This window comes from Tympanuchus pallidicinctus, unplaced genomic scaffold, assembly GCF_026119805.1.
Source record: "Tympanuchus pallidicinctus isolate F22 unplaced genomic scaffold, pur_lepc_1.0 scaffold8, whole genome shotgun sequence".
In the NCBI taxonomy this organism is placed as follows: Eukaryota; Metazoa; Chordata; class Aves; order Galliformes; family Phasianidae; genus Tympanuchus; species Tympanuchus pallidicinctus.
In genome coordinates, this window is record NW_026294802.1 from 48,855,987 (window position 1) to 48,874,630 (window position 18,644).

The 18,644-nt window shown below is 45.2% G+C and overlaps 1 protein-coding gene across 1 annotated transcript in view; it reads left to right on the forward strand.

The window, feature by feature from the left end:
• Nucleotides 1–411: 411 nt before the first annotated feature.
• Nucleotides 412–18,644, forward strand: part of PAPPA (pappalysin 1) — a 172,590-nt gene continuing 154,357 nt past the window's right edge. Inside the window, exon 1 of the mRNA XM_052669628.1 lies at nt 412–827. Coding sequence (XP_052525588.1) covers nt 431–827 — 397 coding nt within the window. The 5' untranslated portion in view covers nt 412–430. The remainder of the gene's footprint in view (nt 828–18,644) is intronic.

The window sequence follows — 18,644 nt, forward strand, 5'->3', positions numbered from 1 at the left end:
TTGGGGGGTTGCTTTGGGTTTTTTTGTTTTGTTTTGTTCTGTGTGTGTGTGAGTGTGTGTGTGTGTTTTTTTTAAGAAGAAAAAAATAAAGGGAAGAAAATCCAGCAGAGAAAAGAAGAGAGAGGAATTCCAGCTGTGGAGGAATAGAGGAGAAGAAGACAGATAGAGGAGGAAGAACAGAGAAATACATTTCAACCAAGAAGGAGTTTTGATTTATTTTATTTTTATTTGTTTTAAGGGGAAAAAAAATCTATAAGCAGGAAAAAGAAAGAAAGAAAAAGAAAAAAAGAAAAGAAAAAGCAACTGAGAAGGGTTATAAAAAGAGCAAATACCAAGAAGGGTGAACAAGAGAAGAAAGTCAAGGCAAGGAGGAGCCCAAAGCTGGCAGATCGGGAGGATTTGCAGGGGAGAAGGGGGGGGAAGATTGGAAATGCAGCTCTGGAGTTTGCTGCTGCCTCTTGCGCTTCTCTGTACAGCCCTAGCCAGTGGACCCGAATGTGGGATGGACGAGCGCTCCCGCAGGGCGAGAAGGGACACCAGGCACAGCCGCCAGCTCCTCTACACTGCCCCGGGCACCTGTGCCACCAGGTTAGCCCGAGGAAGGCGCTCCACTGCTGGGCTGGAGCCTGGGCATGTCCCCCGCAGGAGGCAACAGCGGGAGGTAGAGGACGGCGAGGAGTCCCTTACCCCGAGCAGGGCGCTCTATTTCAGTGGACAAGGTGATCAGCTGCGGCTGAAGGCAGACATTGAGCTGCCCCGAGATGCCTTCACTTTGCAAGTGTGGCTGAAAGCTGAAGGAGGACAGAGATCTCCGGCTGTCATTGCAGGTAGGTCGCTCGCCGTGCCCGGGGCTGCAGCATCCCTTTTACGTTTCGGGAGCCGGCAGAACAGCCAGCTGTAGGCGTGCGTGTGTATAGGATACGTGTGTGTGCATTTAAATGTGCCTGTGTGCCTTGCAACGTGCGGACGTATGTGAGTGCATGTGTAAACACGCACGGGTGTGTTTATTATCCATATATTCTGTGGAATACTGGAGCTCGGCAAACTCTCTGAAAGTATATGCTGGCAGGAAAAGTTATGTAAACTTTTACACAGGGAAATGGCAGTATCCGGGCTAGTTTCTGTATTTCTGTGTGTATGGATTGAGATGCAGACAGGAGGGAGAGCTCTTACGGTGGGTTTTTAACTCATTTGCAGGTCAGAAAACTGTAAGTAGAGCATTTAAAAGTAGCTTATACGTATGTATGGAAAGAAACGTATGTCTAGCGTGTGGCTGCAGAGAAATGCATGTGTAAGGTCCCTGTACGATTTCCTTAGTTTTATGAGCTCTTTAGCGTACTTTCACTGTTACCTTTTTAGATGCTATGTTAGCATGTGGTTTCCAAAAAGCTATAAAGGAACTTTTGGCTATTGTGAAACCTCAAATGAATCAAATGAGTTTATAAAGTTCCCAACCCCTCGGCACTCAGCTGGGGCTGGGACTCGCGCTGCAGCTAGAGGATGTCAAGTATTTTCGTCTCCCCTTAGAAACGGCAAGTGTAACACAAATGATTGTAAGGTCAAATAGCCCTATAAAACCATTTAGTACTGAAAGCAGCTACCAGGCTGAGCTGTCTGAGCTGAACAATAATGAGGAATATTGCACTTTTCTTGCTGAAATTTTACGAGCCCATCGTGGATTTGGGTCCTTTCCCCCCGCGCTCGCTCCCGCTCCCCCCCCTCCAGCCATCTCCCTCCCTCTCCCCGCTTTAGTGATAAAGTGCAGCAAAGTTGTCGTGAAATCGGATACTTTTTGGAGGGTTACAAACCCTTATAAATGTCGCCACATCCATCTTTGCTCCAAAGGAAGTCATAGAAAATGGAAATGCCCTTAAAAAAAGGAAGCAAGTCAGAAAGAGAAACGGGCCGGGCGGGGAGGGGGGGGGAAGGAGGCGGGGGGGGGTGAAAGACATGTTTTACAGCTCTTTTGGCAAGGAGATTCCCTGAAAGCACAAAGTTTCCATGTCCTAGGATGCCTTAAAGAGACAGGGAGGATTTCCCCTTTCCCTTTAACTGGAGGCACTTCCTAGAGCAGGCGGATGCTTTTGCTGGTGGCACCGCTGCCCGCCCCGCTCGCCCGTCCCTGCTGTCCGCTGCCATCTGCTCCATCCCCGCTGCCCCGTCCCTGACCCGCACCGCTGTCGCCTGTTGGTGAAGTTGCTTTGTCCGAAGCAAAACAAAAACTACGATGAACTCAGCAATGCATTTCCTTAACTTTCCCCAGTCCCAGCTGCTCTGCTCGCGGTGGGGAGAGGGATGCAGCGTGTGTGGCTGCTGGGGTGGGCAGGAGGTGCCGGGACTGGGATGGCTTTCAGTAGGGCAGTCAGACGAGTAATATCATAGGAGAAGGCATTCTCGTGCTCCGCTCTTCTGTTTCCCAATCTTAACTTAAACCCTGGGCTCAAAGCGCTTCCCTTTCAGCTTAGTGGAGGCAGAATTTGGGTTTGCACAGATCTCATCAGTGGCAGAATACGATCTGTGTTTTTGTTTGCATGTAATCCGGGATCTAAGACCCCATGTCTGCCTTTGGTGTGAGTATCTGCAATTCATACAATAGAGGACCTAGACAAACACACACCAAGATCATTTGTAGTAAAATACTTTGATTGGCTGGGGGAGGTTGGGTTGTTGCCTGTATAAAACACTTGACCCATTTTATGCACGGAAATAACATTCCGTGGCGAAAAATGAAAAGAAATGCCCCAGTTTAGCACTGTGGAGCTTGCAGCTCTGCTCGGGAGGACTTTGTGATTTTTATTTTATTTTTAAACTCCCCCTTCCCCCTATCACACACTCTTGAAGAGGAGCCAGGTTTGGCTCTGTGTGTAAACACCTGGAAGAAGTCCAAGAGGAACTCACTCGGAGTATCCTCTGCACACCACAGCCTCCCAGACCTGCAGCAAGCTTAGGGAGAGATTACGCTTCCCTCCGTGAGGAAATCAAGGGTTCTGGCTGCCAAAACGTTTGGCTTTCTCATTTTCACTGTTTTGGGATGTGACAGACTCCGGAGCCCTGTTCTGCTGCCGATGTTACATCTGTAGTACCTTGCTGAAAGCCAGAGCTCTTCTGGGTGCTGGGTGGGCAGGGAATGACTCTAGTTTACAGACAGTGAGTTTCTCCCCAACTTCTGTTGCAGCTGCAAAGTGGGAAATTGTGTTTGCACAGATCTGAAGGGGAGGGCAGGGCTGGCTGGAGAGCGCCTCATTTACAGAGTCCTGCCTGTATCTTCATCTGCTTTCTGCCCCTATCCTCTTCCTGTGCTGACAGCTCTTCTGCGATCCCTCTGTGCCGGCACAGGAGTAGTCGCCACAAGTCATATAGGAGCCACACACCCACACGTGAGCCTATAAGGAAAGCCTGTCTGTTAAAAATTTCATGTAGGACTCGAGTTGTTATCAGCTTCCATGCCTGAGCCCTGATATGAAGGAGCTCCTCTGCTAATCCTGCTACAGGAGTTTCTGTTTCTGTCTGGAGCCAACTCTCCTTACGTCACCCTCTGCTGCAGTATTCAATTTGTTTTCATAAATGGCTAATTTTACAGCGCTGTTAAGTGGGTTCGTCATTGCGCCGGGCCGTGCCCTGTCTCTGATCATAGGCAGTCCTCAGTGCCAGGCTCTGCCAATTTTCACGCTGGTTGGCAGTGATGTTATTGCTGCCCTGTTTGACTTCACTCATATCTGTTCTGGCATTTCTCAGGGAAAACAGTTGGGAAACTGGAAGTCTGACCCATTGATCCGTGTTACGCAAATCCTCAGCAGTGTTTTGGGAGCCGGGCCGTGCCTCATTCGCGTGGCTCCCGCCGCGCGGCTCTGGGTTGTGCGTGCTTGGGTCTGTCCCTGGGCCACACTGTTCTTGGACAGACACTCCTTGGAAGTGCACACCTATTGGCACAGTACATCTCTCTTACAGATGCACGCATGGGCACATGGCATTAATCACTCGACTTCGTGTGCTTTCTCCTACAGTCTTTGAATATATCTCCAGTTGTCGACGAAGGAGTTAAGGTCCGGGCTGTAATCAAGTTAGATAACACGCGTGCCATGCAAAGTAGAACGCTTCAAAGCACCACTGACCTTGCTTCTGTTGTAATCAAAGATATTTCAGTTCTACTGTGGAAACGCAACCGCATCGTGAGAAATAGGATCCTCCTGAGTCCCTGTCAGGGTGTTTTCTAGCGTATGGCTCAGGAGCAGGAGCTCATGTTTTTGTAGGAAGGAGATGTTGACTCTTTGCTGTCTGGGAGCTGAGAGGAGCGGGATGAATGATCAGCGGCGGGAGCTGGAGTAGGAAGGCGTGCCTGCTCTGAAGAGGGAAAGTTATTTGTGTTTTGTTTTTGTTTTTTTTTTTCCCTTCCCAGTTTCATTCTCCTCTGTCTCTCTATTCCTCTGCCTGCCAACAGAGAGCATGATCCCAACTTAATAAGGCTTCATATGTAAGGGAGTGCCTATGTTTTCCCAACTTCGGTCCTTGGTGAACATAAAACTGCAGCAGAATCCAAAGAGAAGGAAACGCCAAAATCAGCACAGTGGAACTCACTTAAAGCCACAGCTCTTGCATGTGAGAGACTGAGAAGCATCTATGTCGGAGACCAACCATTGGGCAGTAATATAGATGTGTAACTGACACTGTGTTGGTCTGCTTCCTCCTCAGGGCTTCAGAATATCTGTTTGGAGTTTGGTTTCATTTGGTCGACTTCTGGAGTTTTGGAGTCTGTTACTGAATTAATACACATCAGGTGGGCGCAGTCAGCTGGGTCTCATCCCTGAAGCCAATGCTTATAGCAGCTGCTCAGGATGCTCTTTGACAGTGAGTTTACACTGAATTTCACTGGGTAGATGGATAGATGGTAGATGGATAAGGCATCATTTTTTTCTCATCTTCACAGCCTGTTGCCTTTTTATTCCACGGATTTGCTTGTTTTGATCCGTAATGAAGTACTGACATGAAGGACTAGAGAATGATTCAGTCATAAAGCTCGTCGTTAATTAGCTCTGGTGTGCGCCAGGTCCCAGGGGATGGGATGGCAGGGGCTCAGGTCTGCATGGATGCTCCAGCGTAGTGACAGCCCCCAGCACTGTTCCCAGGGGACACAGGTCACCGTGCATCTCTGCGTTCCAACGATTCCCCACTTCACAGCTACAGCTCTGGGTAAGCAGTGACTGATATGGCCACTGAAAAAATATGGCGTGGTTTGTCCTTTACTAAATATTCGTGAGCAGTTCACTTCCTCCCTCCTGCAGAAGCCCGGACGGGAGAAATGGGAACTAAAAAGAGATTTTTCTTTCCTTAAGACTTCCAGTTTCAACCAGTGTCATTCTTTCAACCAGCTACACACTGGAGTCAGAACCATACAGTCTGAAGAACATGTTCTATTTTTTTCAAGGCACTTCCTTCCAGGCTGCTCTAATCAATAAAATGGTAGTAAAGAGGGAAGTTTGCTTTTTGACATGCAATGATCGGGTTAGATTCCTCAGTGATGTGTGGCTGCCTGCTGTAGGCACCAAGCTGTGTCCCAGGCTGAGCTGGCCGCGCTGAGCTTCACTTGGGCCTGATTTACTTCTGGGATGTGCCCAGAAATTCCATGTCCACGAGGTCTTACTGAGTGCTGGAGCAGATGTAAAGAGGCCTATTCTGCCTCACCCCAAAGCCTTTCAGCTCTTTTGCAAGAGGGATGTGTGCCTGGGTGACCCGAAGGCAGGAGGACCCTTGGGCCAGCAGTGCTCAATGCTGTCAGACTGTGGGGTTAACTGGGTGTGTTCACCTTGGATTTCTGGAGCTCAGGTTGGTCTGAGCAAGAATGCAAAGCCAAAATACAGCATCTATTTTCAAAAAAATGTATTTGAGAAAAAAAATTAAAGCCTTCCGCGAGGGGTCAGCTGAGATGTTCCCATATAGTAGTTTTGCTTCCAATTTTAGCTGTTGTTTTTCAGCCACTCTTTTCTTTTCTCTGAAAGAAATTACAGGAGCACAGGCAGAGAAAGGACCTCCTGGGTTGCCAAATTTAGTCCCCCGCCATGTCAGGGATGTAACAGTAGATAATTAGTTCAAGCATTCACAGAATATCCACTTTGTTGGTTCTGATATAGCACAGGGCACAGAAAATTTCCCAGCACTCTACTGTAGACCAAAGATCTTTAGCAAAGACCCGGATGTAAGGCCGGAAGACAGACAAACAAACTGACAACATCTTAAGTACCCAGAAAACCTAGGCATTGATTTAGAAAAGTGTTAACTATGTCAACTATGAGAAAGAATAACATCTTCTGGTGTCAGATACTGGCTTTCTTATTTTTGGAAAGTTACAAACGAATCAGGTGTTTTGACAGTTACAAAACTTCTATTGAAATTTTAAGTTAGAATATCTGCCAGATCTGATCCTTTCCCACAGATGATCTGTTTTGATTAATTTCCCATTTTCCTGAGAAAAATATTTTATCAACCATTTCCCACCCTTCTCTGATCGTCATCCGTACAACAGTTCCTATATCTCATCATTGCAAGAGTGAACACATTCGCTTTATTACATTTTTGCTTCTTTCCCCAATATTCTGAATGTGGATCTGAAAAGTCCTGCTTGATCAAAACCCTCTGCGTTTTTCTCTAAGCTATATCAGCCAGTCTAATGTCATCCTTCCCTTCATTTAACCATTATACATTATGTATTAATCTTTCATTATATATTAATCCTTCTATTTCAAATAGAGAACGGGCGCTAGATTTTTCTATTCCCTGGTTCTGGGCATTTGTTAAAGTGTTGTAGGCACAGGGCAGTTGAGTACATCATCTTTTTCTTTTCGTTTTTGCCTCAAAATGAGACTTCTAAAAATTAAGGTGTACCTTTCTTCTGATCTTATGTTGCTTTTTGAGCATTTCCCTACCTTATGATAACTGGCATCTGACTGGGAATCTTAGTTTTATTTCAGCTTTCTGTGGAGGAGAAATCCTTGGTTGATCTGCTAATTTCTGCTTGTCCCTAACCTCTTTATTTTCTCTGGTGTGAGCACGCATGCACATACACACACAATTTCCAAAGCACTTTTGATTTTTTCCCCAGATCAATAGAGCATTTAAACTCCAATGATCAAGGAAAAGCAGCTTGTTTATTTCCCTATGTATCCTGACACAGGTGGCAGATCTTGTAAACTGCTTTGATTTGATGGTAGCGCCTTTCATATAGTTTGCTCTCCCCACAGCCATCCATAAAGTCAAAGCGCTCTTACTCTGAACAAGAGAAGAGCACAGCTCTAGAAGGCAAATAAAAAGAAATTAAGAAGAGAATAAGTGAGGATCTCATCCCAGGATGTTTCTGCTATCATTCTTCGTCGCAATCCGAGCAATTTGCTTAGTTGGGAACTGCTCTGTGTCCGTAAGGTTGCAGCACCAAGTGAAGCTGCAGTGTGTATCCATAGTTAAAACTGTGAACAAGCGTAAATACAAGTCAGCTTATCCCTTAGTGAGAATGGAGATGTATTCATGTTGCTAGACTTACGCACGCAGCATGGATTTGATCCTAAACCTATCCAAAATCATGAAAAATACCGTTGACCTTGGCTGACTCTGGTTTAGGCTCTGATTTTAGAGTCTTTTGCATCCCTCCTCTACATCCCAGAGCGTTTCATGGTCCTTGCGTTATCATCTTTTATTTTGCTGTCCTTTCTTGCTTTGGATACCAAAGAAGAAAAATTGCAAAGCTCTCACGTCAGAGAAATTGGCCAGGGGAAGGGGACATGTTTATTTTAGTTGTTTTTGCTATACTCCAAATCTCACTTTGGCCTTCGTCTCTGTCAACCTTTCTCTCTTTTCTTCAGTGTTAAAACGAGCGCATGTTCCAAACACGCTGTCTGATTTTCTGTTTTGCTGGGTGATGTGTGTAACTTTCCCGTCCAATCTCTCCACCCTCTCTTATCACCATTGTAGTCTCAGTTCTTTCTCCACTATCTGATGTCCTTGATTTCTCCATCTTTCCCTTTTTCCTGCTCTGCACAACTGCTGTTTTCTTCCTCCCTGTCAAACCCATGTCATGCTCTCTGTAGTTGTCCTTTCCTGTCTCCATGTGAGGTTGGTGTTCCCTCCTTGCAGACTCCCATGTTGGGTGGCTCCCATGTTGTTGGCTGCCGTGTTGGTGGCTTCAGCCACACAGTGTATGAGCGGTGTGGGAACACAGGGTAAGCAGGCTTCGTGTTTGTGTGCTTGGGCAGGCAGATGCTCATGCATATTTTCTGGGAATTATCGGTGTGGTTCTGTTTAATATCTATTGTAGTGGTGCACAAACAAGGAGCGGGCAGTTGTTCTTGCAGTGAGGGAGGGAGGGTGAAGTGAAACTGAGACGCATCTGGAACTGGCCTGGGGAGGCAGCATCTGAGAGATATGACATGACACCAGCTCAAGAATTGCAGTGTTGGAGAAGAAAACCAGCCTGTTCTTTGCTGATCAGCTCCTGGGGTCTGTTAGGCTTTCCTCGAGTCTTCTTTTAGAGTGATGCTTAAGGCCCTCTGCTGTGATTTTCCTCCTTTTCCTTATGTAGCTTATTATTTATTTGCTTTAAATCACTTTCCCATATGGATTTCTCTCCTCTGACCGATCTTCCCCTCCTTCATCTGATTCCCCAGAGTCTTCTATTGTCATGGAGCTGGGAGAAGAGCAGGCCTGCTCCCAATGCAGAGCATCAGCTGCAGGCTTCTCTCCTCCTTCCTTCTCTTCCTTGCCTATTCTCTGCTGTTAGTGTTGGAAGCATACTCACGAAGATCATCCATTGGATTGAGGAAAGAGATCTTATCACCGTTGTTTTGTTTGTTTTGTTTGTTTTAAGACAGTGAGGGAAAGGATGGGCCTTCACTGTTACCAGTGTTACTTCGTTTTGAATGTAGGTTCATTTTCTCATGTCCTAACATATTTTGATGCAGTTGTTTTCTTTGATCTCGCAGTAAGATTGCAGTTTTGTGGTCCTGGTAACATCCTCAGAACATTCTGCTAATTGTGGTGATACATTTGTCAGGTGGGAGACAGCACCGCACTTCAGGAAAACTGAGGAACTGCTCTGATTTGTCTGAGTGTTGCTGGGTGTTTGGGTCAGAGCTAGAAACTGATTGCAGCAGGCTTGGCTTTTTGTTAACCCCATTTTTGGTGATGGTAGCAGGTAATCTTCAGCCTAAATTGTTCTGCATGTGGAGCCAACCTTAATTCCTGTAGGCTGGCTCCAGTTGCTGTTGATGATTCTTTGCTGGGGGGCTGCTTTGCTGTGCAGTGGTTATGAAGCCTTTCGCTTACCAACAAGTGACATGAGCTCTTGGCACATGGTGGAAGATGAGACAGTCTTGAGTTTATCTCTGATCCCGATGTGCTGGTGTGGTTGGCATGAGCAGGAGTTACTGTGTTTCTCAAATGCAGCAGTGTATGCAGCCCGAAATGAGAGAGAAGAGCATACATCAAAGAAGCCCCTCTGTTCAGGATACTTCTTCTCGAGCTTGAATGCTTTCCTACTTTTGATACATCTGCACATTGGTCAGTAGGTTGACTCAGGAATGCAAAAAGCCTGGCCCTGGATAGCTGAGGGTATTAATTAAGGTCAAAACCAGCTAATTTACCCCACAGTTACATCTGAAGCAGACATGGTTGCAGATGGAGTTTTGCACACAGTGTGTCAGTGCCCCAGTAACTGCAGCCTGTTTTTGGGAAGGGTTAGCACCCCCTCATGTCTTAACAGCCTGTGCCTCCATTGGAACTGCCAGCAGGAAGGCTGTGCCTCGTGTGAGCCACTCAAATTGTATTTTGCTCTGAATTCAGCAGCATCTGTACTTATAAAGGCTGAGGTGCTAAGGTTAGAATCTGGAGCCTGCACTACTACTGTCTTTCTTTGCTTCTGCCTTGCGGATAAACCAAGCAGCCTCTCTGAGCTCAAAACAGCACCTTCCACCAGTGATAATTTAATAGGAATTATTTTCAGCACAAACTAGACGAGAATTGGAAGCCTCCTGTGCTGTAGCTCATGAATGGAGATGTTCAGGGAGAAATGCAGTACCAGGAGAAAAAGCAAATGTTAACTGAATGTATTACGCACACGGTTTTGAAACATGTACTTGGCAGAGGCAAGAGTAAGTAGTACAAGCCAGATTCTGCTGTTGAGCACACCAGTGCAAACTCAGAGTTACTCCTTTGGAGAGGAAATCAGGGGGCTGCTGCAGGCTGGCAATCGTGTTGAGAGTGGGGCGGATACAATTTGTGCAGTGGGGAAAACAAACTAGCTGAGAAGTGGATGTTATGGAGAACAGCCTCCAAGCACCATTGCTTTGTGTAACGGTTATGATGCAGTGGGAAATGTTTGTACAATGTGGGGTTGTTTTTACTTCTTGGAGCACTTTCTACATACACCTAACCTATTCCCTTTAGGCTGTAAAACTAGGCCATATACCACTTTTACAGTGAGTCCTTTGTGTTTCCAGCAACAAACACTTCTCAGCTCTGCTCTCCAGTTTTGTGGCTCTAAACTCCTTCACCCCTTCCCATACTCTTCCATCTCCAGCAATAATATCCCCTCCTCTGTTTATAAACAAACACCCTCGGAGGAAGTTCACAGGAAGACAAGTTAGTTAATGAAAATCAACCGTGCACTCAGGTCCAAGCTGTGGGCTGGAGCCAGCAGGGTTACTGGATGTTTCCTACTCTACATCTGCTTGGAGGAGTTTCACTGATGAGATGTCAGCCTCTCTATATGCGCTTCTCTTCTTTTCCCACTGTCTTGAAAAACAGAAAAAACGATGGAGGCAAATTATGGTGGCAATTTGCTTTAAAGCAATGCCTGGACAGTAGGCTGAGAACTCCAAGCAAAGAGACAGGCTTGAATGAACTTGTTTTCACATGCTCCAGAGACCCCCCAGCACAGGGGACAGCCAAACAAAAGGTCGTTGTCTTGAGGCTTCTTCTGGCTTGTGCTTCTAACAGTGTACCTTGGTGGTCTCAGATGGGAGGTGAGGGAATTACCTGTTTGGTTCCATCCAGGAGACAGTGGAATCCTCTATAAAGCCTTTCCAGCTCCTCAGGATGCATGGGAAAGTGATGGGATGAAGAAAGGCTCTGTGAGTGAGGAGGTTGCAGCAGTAGGGCTGTGGTTCCTCACTTGCACAGAGATGTGGTAGCTGTGCAGCGTTCCTGTCCCCAGGAGTGCATTTCCAGGAATTCTAGGTGTGAAAATTGTGATCCCACTTTTAATTCTGAGCACCTTGAAGATGTAGATGTGTTACAAAAGGTCTCCAGTGTTAGCAGGATCTCTGTCCCTTAAATTGCGATGGCTTCCGACAGTCTTATCTGTTGCTTTTTGTTGAAAGAGAAGTTCTTCTTATTGCACAAATATTTTCTGGCATGTAATTAATAGCTTTATCTGTAAGACAGTTCCAGAGTGGTCTTTCCACCTCCCCCTCTCAGACAGTCAGAAATGGGGATTTTGCACTGCAGCGTGGGCAAAGTTTATCAGACGTTGCACAATCTCTTTGTCCGTGAACAGATTAAAAAAAGAAGGGAGAAAATAGACCTGATTTATACTGGTGAGCTTCCTCCAGGAATTCCAGGGTAACCATCAACAATTTGTCCCATGAGGAAAGTTGAGTGCTTCATTTTTGCCCTTTGGAGAGCTCTGAATTAATGAAGGATGGAGTACCAGCGTATCTTCTGCTCGTCTTTGAGCTGGGAAAGATTGGAATTCCCCAGAGTCCTCTTGTTAGGGATGCTTTAATCAAACAGACTGTTTACATTCTTTGTCTCACCAGAGGCAATGCTCAAACTGGGGTGGTCTTCAGCTATATGCCATAATACTAGGAGTTTATTTTATTTTATTTTAAACATCAGCATGTAACCAGTTTTACTGGGAAAGGGCCGTATCCAAACACCTGCAGGCTCCATGGAACAAGCCAGAAAGAAGCAGCAGCTGCATCTCACATAGGTGAAATGATCCAGGAAAGGGATCTGTGTTTCTTCTGCAGCTTGCTGTCTGCTGGGCTGAGGCTTCTCAGTGAAGGTGGGCCAGGAGCACTTGCACTGAGAGAAAGACACCTCCCAGCAGTAGGAAGGTGAGCAGCAAACTCTTCCCTTTGCCTCAAGCACAGAGGGCAGAAAAGCATGGGCATTTTTGCACCAACCATGTGTTTTCTATCCCACTTGTGATGGCCAGACAGTGAACATCCACTCTGACAGTTTCTGTGCTCTGGTACTAAGTGAAATGGGGGCTATGTGTTTCCTGAGAGAGAAGGAGGAAGGAACTGAGATGGGGATAGGTTTTCCTACTATCGCCTGTCTCTCATCACATTTTTCTCAGGGTGAACATCTCCGTCAAGAAGTCAACACTTTATTGCACAACTGTATTACTGTAATGGGCCATAAACCTTGAAATGGGATCTAAAATTCTCTTCAGATACAATTGAAAAAAAAAAAAGCACAACCTGTGGTATCTTCTGGAAATGATGTATTTCTGCTCCCCACGCTCAGGATCTTCAGTGCATCGCTGAGAAGTACGCACGTAAACGGGTAATGCGGACAACATTCTTCTGAAGCCAAGCGCTCCAACCAGCTGTTCAGCAGCAACGTGATTTATTGAGAGCTGTCAATGTTTTCCACACATGGTGTCCTTTGCACTGATGAGCTTGCAGCCTGGCTTTTATGGGGTTTCTCTGACAGTTGTCAAACACTGGGGACAAGGCAAGCTTGACGAGACACACGTTTTTATGGGAATGTTATGGGCATTGCAGCAAGATGTTCTGGAAGGGAAGGACAGTCTGAGAGTAACTGGCAGAGAGAAAAACAAAGGCAGTTGCAAAAGGCTTCCTTTTTACTGGTGGTTTCAAGAAGAGAACAGCAATTTCCTCCAGCAATAAATTAGATGTTTTGGGAGAAAGAAAGGGTGTTTGGTTAGACAGTGGTGACACTGCCTAGAGATAAGTATGCTCCCTCTCCTGCAAATTCAAGTTTCTTGTTTTGTGGCAGAGTAGTTGGGGGGGTACAGGTCGCTGTGGAGTTTTAGTTCCTTTAGTACTGCAGCTGCTCTGTGGTGTCCTCAGCTCAGTCCTTGGATCGGTGAGGGTGGGAGATTGGCTCTCAGCAGCTCTCAGAGAGACACTGCATGTGAGGAAGCGGTAATTACACCAGTGCAGCTCTTCGTTGATGCAGTTCATGGCGAACGCCACACTGTTGTACAAAGAGAAAGAAATGCTTGGCCAAGAATTCCCATCAGCCAGGGTCACACTAGGTCCCTGCAGCTCTAAAATGGGAACTGAGGTTGTAGAATGCTGAAGAGACAAAAAGGCAGATGCAGTTCTTGCCAATCTCAGCTTGTCAATTTGTCTTGACTTGTGTAAGCTTGTACTCGTGAATATCACAGGTATTTGTTTTCCCCCCACTGAAAAACAGAGCTGTTGCCTGAACAGTGACTCTGGCCACGTTCCCTCCTATTCAGCACAATGCAATCTTGGCTCTTTACTAGTTAATATTTTCTGTCAACAACCTGCAAGAAAACATAAAATCAGTGCTGATAAAATTTGCAGATGTTGCAGAGTTCAGGGAGTGGTAAACAATGACCAAAACAGGACTCTCATTTGGGTGTTTTCATAAATTGAGAACATGCAAACAGTATGCATCAGAATAAAGCCAAATGTGAAGTCATACATATAGAAAGACAGGAGGCAGGTCATGCATAAGGGATGGATGGTGGGGGAAAGATCTTTCACCTGGAAGCTAAGCGTGTTGGAGTGACTCTGTGTCAGAACAGATAAAGCGTCTGAATGTGAACTGCCAGTGTGATGCTGTGGCCAAAGGTTTCGAGTCATCCTTAGCTGTGTAAACAAGGAAATGCTGAACAGGATCAAGGAGGTTGTGTTATCCTCGTGTTGACAATGGAGAAGCTGCTGCTGAGGCACTTTGTACAGTTCTGATGTCCGTCCACAGCTTAAGGATGTTGTATGCGAGAGGATTTAGAGACAAAAAAAACAAACAATCATGAGCATGATTATAGGATTTGTAGCAAGTCCTAAAGCATTTGACTCGAGAAGATTAAGAGGTGAGTTGGTCATCATGATCTTTAAGTATATGTTTAGGGAACATTAATCTGATAATTGGAGTTTGGAAATCTAATAATAGAGGATATGAGTAAATCCAATGAATGCACACGGAAACTAAGTAACTTCAGAATAGAGAGAAAATGCACTGTTTTGGTGAAAGTATTCAGTCATTGAGAAGCCTTTCTGAGTAGAACGGTGGAGTGCCTGTCACCAAGTTCTTTTAAATGAGAATTCAGTGTTTTTTCAAATTCTTATTTAAAGAGGAGTTAATTCAGTCCTCACCCCCTATTGTGTCTGAGTGCTTCTAATGTCGTATCACTCTGGGGTTTTCAGTTATTACTGCAAAAACAGGAATGGCATGAAACTGCGTCAGGAGAGGTTCAGACTGGATATTAGGAAAAGGTTCTTTACCAAGAGGGCGGAACAGGCTCCCCAGGGCAGTGGTCATGGCACCAAGCCTGCTGGAGTTCCAGAAGTGTTTGGACAACACTTTCAGACATATGGTTTGATTTTTAGGTAGTCCTGTGTGGAGCCAGGAGTTGATCCTTGTGGGTTCCTTCCAACTTGGGATACTATACGGTTCTATGATTGCAACTAATTGAAGCAAACAGTAGGATGCTGACTTCAAATCCTGTAATATTCCATTGTAACTATGGATTTTTCTTGACTCTGGGCACTTTGTAGGGATTCCTGGGCATTGCTCTGCTTGTCAGGCTTAGTGTGACTTGATGTTCTTCATCTTATTTAGGTTTTGTCACCCTTAACCAGGAAAGGTTGCCTCAAAACATACAAGTGTGTTAGTGTGAAGGCTGGCTCAAAACTAAGACTAAAATCTTTTCTCATTGAAGGTACTGAAGGCTGGATGTGGCTCTGGGCAGCCTGGTCTAGTGGTTGGCAACCTGCCCACAGCAGGGGGGTTGTAACTAGATCATCTTTGAGGTCCTTTTCAATCCAGGCCATTGTATTCAGACTCGTAACTGTTATCTTCACTCTGACCAAGATCTTACCTTCAGAATGCGACCTTCAGGGAGCAAAATCAAGGGTGCCCACTGCAAACTGGAGCACTGACAAAGTCAGGACCGTGAAACATCATTTAAAAAGAAGAAGTGGATGAGAAAGCAGAAAATAAGCTTGGGGTGACTTTTGCTTGTCATCTCCTTGCTGGATGGTCTGTCTGTCAGTCTCAGGGCAGAACAGCAATCCAGAAGGACATGTAGGCTCTATGCTGAAATGACCTGTTCCTGTGATCACCTATTCCTGTGATTTTGACCAAGTTGAAAACACAAATACAGAACAAAGACCTAACCAAAGTAATGAAATTCTGTTTCAGAACACTAATTGTGTGATCCAAACTCATTTGGAGATCTTCCCTTACAATAAAGAACGAAGCCCAGTGCTCAAAATGCCCCAGCCTGCTCCCTCACTCCCATGTGCGTGTGAGTGCGTATGCACACAGAAGGTAGTACATGTACATGCTTTTTGGTTAGTCTTCATTTCTTTGGTTCCAGATTTAACCGAAAGTGGAAGGGCTGAAATAACATAAGAAGGGTTGAACATATGATATTTCCTGCTGCTCAGCTAAACACAAGAATTGCCAACAATCTTCCAAGGTAGCTTGTTTCTTTTACATTTTTTTCTCCCAGTTCTGCAGACTTGAGAAGGTCAATTACTTTTGAGAAGCATTTGACTTTGGCAACGCTCATGGAAAGTGAACTAGAATTATGACCTTTTGGAGGTTTGCCCATCGCTGTCCCATCCTGTCCTTTAGGAATTAAGGGCTGCGTGTTAAGCTCCAGCCGTCGGTTTAATAGGTGTGAATTTGCATCTGTACACCTCTAAGACGTTGCTACTATTTACGTGAGAATTTCTTGTTAGATATCCATTTAATTGTGCTCACAGATCAAGGGATCACTACTATTTGTATCACAGAAATACACACTCAGGTATTTCCAGGAGGAAAATGATGCCCAAACGAGTGACCCCGGATTCAAACTGAGCAGAGAAAACAGAGCTCTAAGATCATGTACTAAAGTTAGTGTGTAGTGACTACAGCCTATCTGGAATGCATACTATAGTAGTTATATCATGTCAGGCAGATTTTTTTCTTCTTCTTTTTTTTTTCTTTTTTCTTTTTTTTCCTTTTTCAGCAGGATGTTTCCTAGAAAGCAAAAATATCTCTGTGGTTTGTGTATGGGTTTGGAACTTATATGCAAGTATGGAGAGGGGAATTTGAGGCCTGAAATAGTCGTGATTAGAGAGGACCCGGATCCCTTTTAAAAGGGACAGCATAACAGAGGCATAGTGAGCTCTGCTCCGCCTGCTGATACTGCACGCTGTTCTGTACTGCATCTGCAGCTTTCCTGTAGGGGTGGTAGGTCCTTTGGTTGCTTCTATGAGTATAGGAAAGATGCAGTCATATGGGAAAGCCAGATGCGGTAAGACATTTGAGTCTGGATTAGATCTAAGATACTTTTGCAATAAGAGATTTAATTCTCACAGAGGCCAAGATCTCGCATGGTATAAATCAGTGCAAATGCACTGGAACCACTGAGTTCTGTGCTCACAAAGTGTCTGCCCAAGAATGTTCTCAAAATCCAATTAAATAACTAGAACTGTTTCATGTGGAAATGCCCCTCAATTACAAAGACATGTCTAAGCTATCATGATGTGATTTTTACAGTCTCCTTGCAGGGTGCCCTAGTTTGCATTCATGGAATTTTTTGTTTTCGTTTTGTTTTTGTAATATTGTGGATATTGGCCATCTGTCTGATCCCAGAAAGGTTGTAAGGTTGTTCCCGCTCCCCAGGTTCTCTTCCCTCTCACTCACTGATCATAACGTTTGATTTAGGTGCCACTAGATTTCCTTCTTTGTTCTCCAGCCCTAACCTGCCCCCTACAAACACACACGCATTGTGCAATGGTGTAAAAGCTCTTCTCTCTGCAGCTGGGAGTAGTAACAGCTCAGCTGGTTCCAGCGCTGCCCTAAAGCTGCTGTAAAGGTCAGTGACTAGGGAATTCTAAAAAGCAAAACAAGCTGTGTTGTTGTCCCCCTTTCAGTTCTTGCTATGTATTTTGATCAGCACCACAAGCAGTCTCATGCGCAGACCTCCCCTGCTTGCCGCTGCGTTTTGCTGGCTGTGGTGAGGGCTCTGCAGGGCAGCATGTCGGGAGACTTTCCAGCACAGCTCCAGGCTCAGCCACTGCTGCAGCTGATTGACTTGCAGTGCTTGTCAGGCACAAAGCACATTTTGAAAGGAAATGCCATATTGAACTCCCAGTGAGCTGATGGGTATTGTGCGCGGTCATCTGATGGCACAGATGTGCCCCTAATAATCCTTCCAGGAGAGCGTTTCCTCCTGGGATGCTCTGGCCATCTGATCTGCTCTGAGGTATACTGACCTATCTTGACCCAGTTTATGATCAATTCTCTCTGCTGTTTTCTGAAAGGAGACCAGAAATACCACTTTATCATTTAGATTGCTTGGAAGTTGTGGTAATTAAGTATCTGTCCCTTCCATGGAAGACATTCTCTGTTTGCTCTCAAGCATTAACTCTTACAAATGGGAGGAAAGTCGCTCCATGTTAGCATGCTCAAAAGTAAATTTGTCAATAGAGCTTGATATCTAATCAGTGTGTGGCTAATAGCACAGAAGGGAGGAGGAGACCTGGAAGCAGAGGTAGCGGATGATGCTAGGGACAGTTCCCTGGCATGCCATTGCATTTATGTCCTTTTTGTAGGTTTTGTGTGATTCCAGTTCATTTCTACGTGCACGTGTGAAAGATGGAAAATGTTCACGCATGTCTCTTGATGTGTACCCATATGCTTTGCAATATGCACTTACAAAGGGGGAAAAAAAAGCTGAATTTCTCTAAAGGTGAACACACTGCCTGAGCTACAATGGGATGGTTAATTTGTAACCCAGTTCTGCTGATCAGTGAGTGCAGGTAAGCTTTGAAGCCAAGAAGTTTTCAGATTGCTTTCAGTTAAGCCAATAAACTGTTGAGGGTTTTCCATTCCCACTCTCTACTTGAAGTTGGGTTTTCATCAACACCTAACTGCTTTATTATCAGTGGGCCACAGCAGTGTGTCTGAAGCTGGCAGCCATCAACCTGATTCTTGTCCGGATCAAACCTGGAGAAAAGTCTTCCACGTTCATGACATACACCATTGATTCTCTGAAGGAGCGTGGTGATGACTGCACTTGCAGTGGTATCCCAACAGAGACTGCCTGTGCCATCTTAATTACTATTCCCATGTGTGCTCTCATTGTGATCATCTCTAATAACATGGGCACATACAGGTTTTCCAACCTCATCCCAAAAAACTTGGTTGTTTCTGAGAACAAGGCAGGAGAAATAAATTATCCTTCAGGTATTAGAAAATTCTTATCCTCATTCTATGGAATGTGTTCCTATGCTACTGGGCTTTATAGAAGAGCCTAAAGTTTGACCCTTGTGAAGGATGTGCGTTTTCCATTCATCTAAAAGCCTGCCCAAATGTAGTTATTGGATTACAAGCAGCCACAGTTTGTTAACCAAGTACCAGTCTCCACTGGCTCTGCAGCT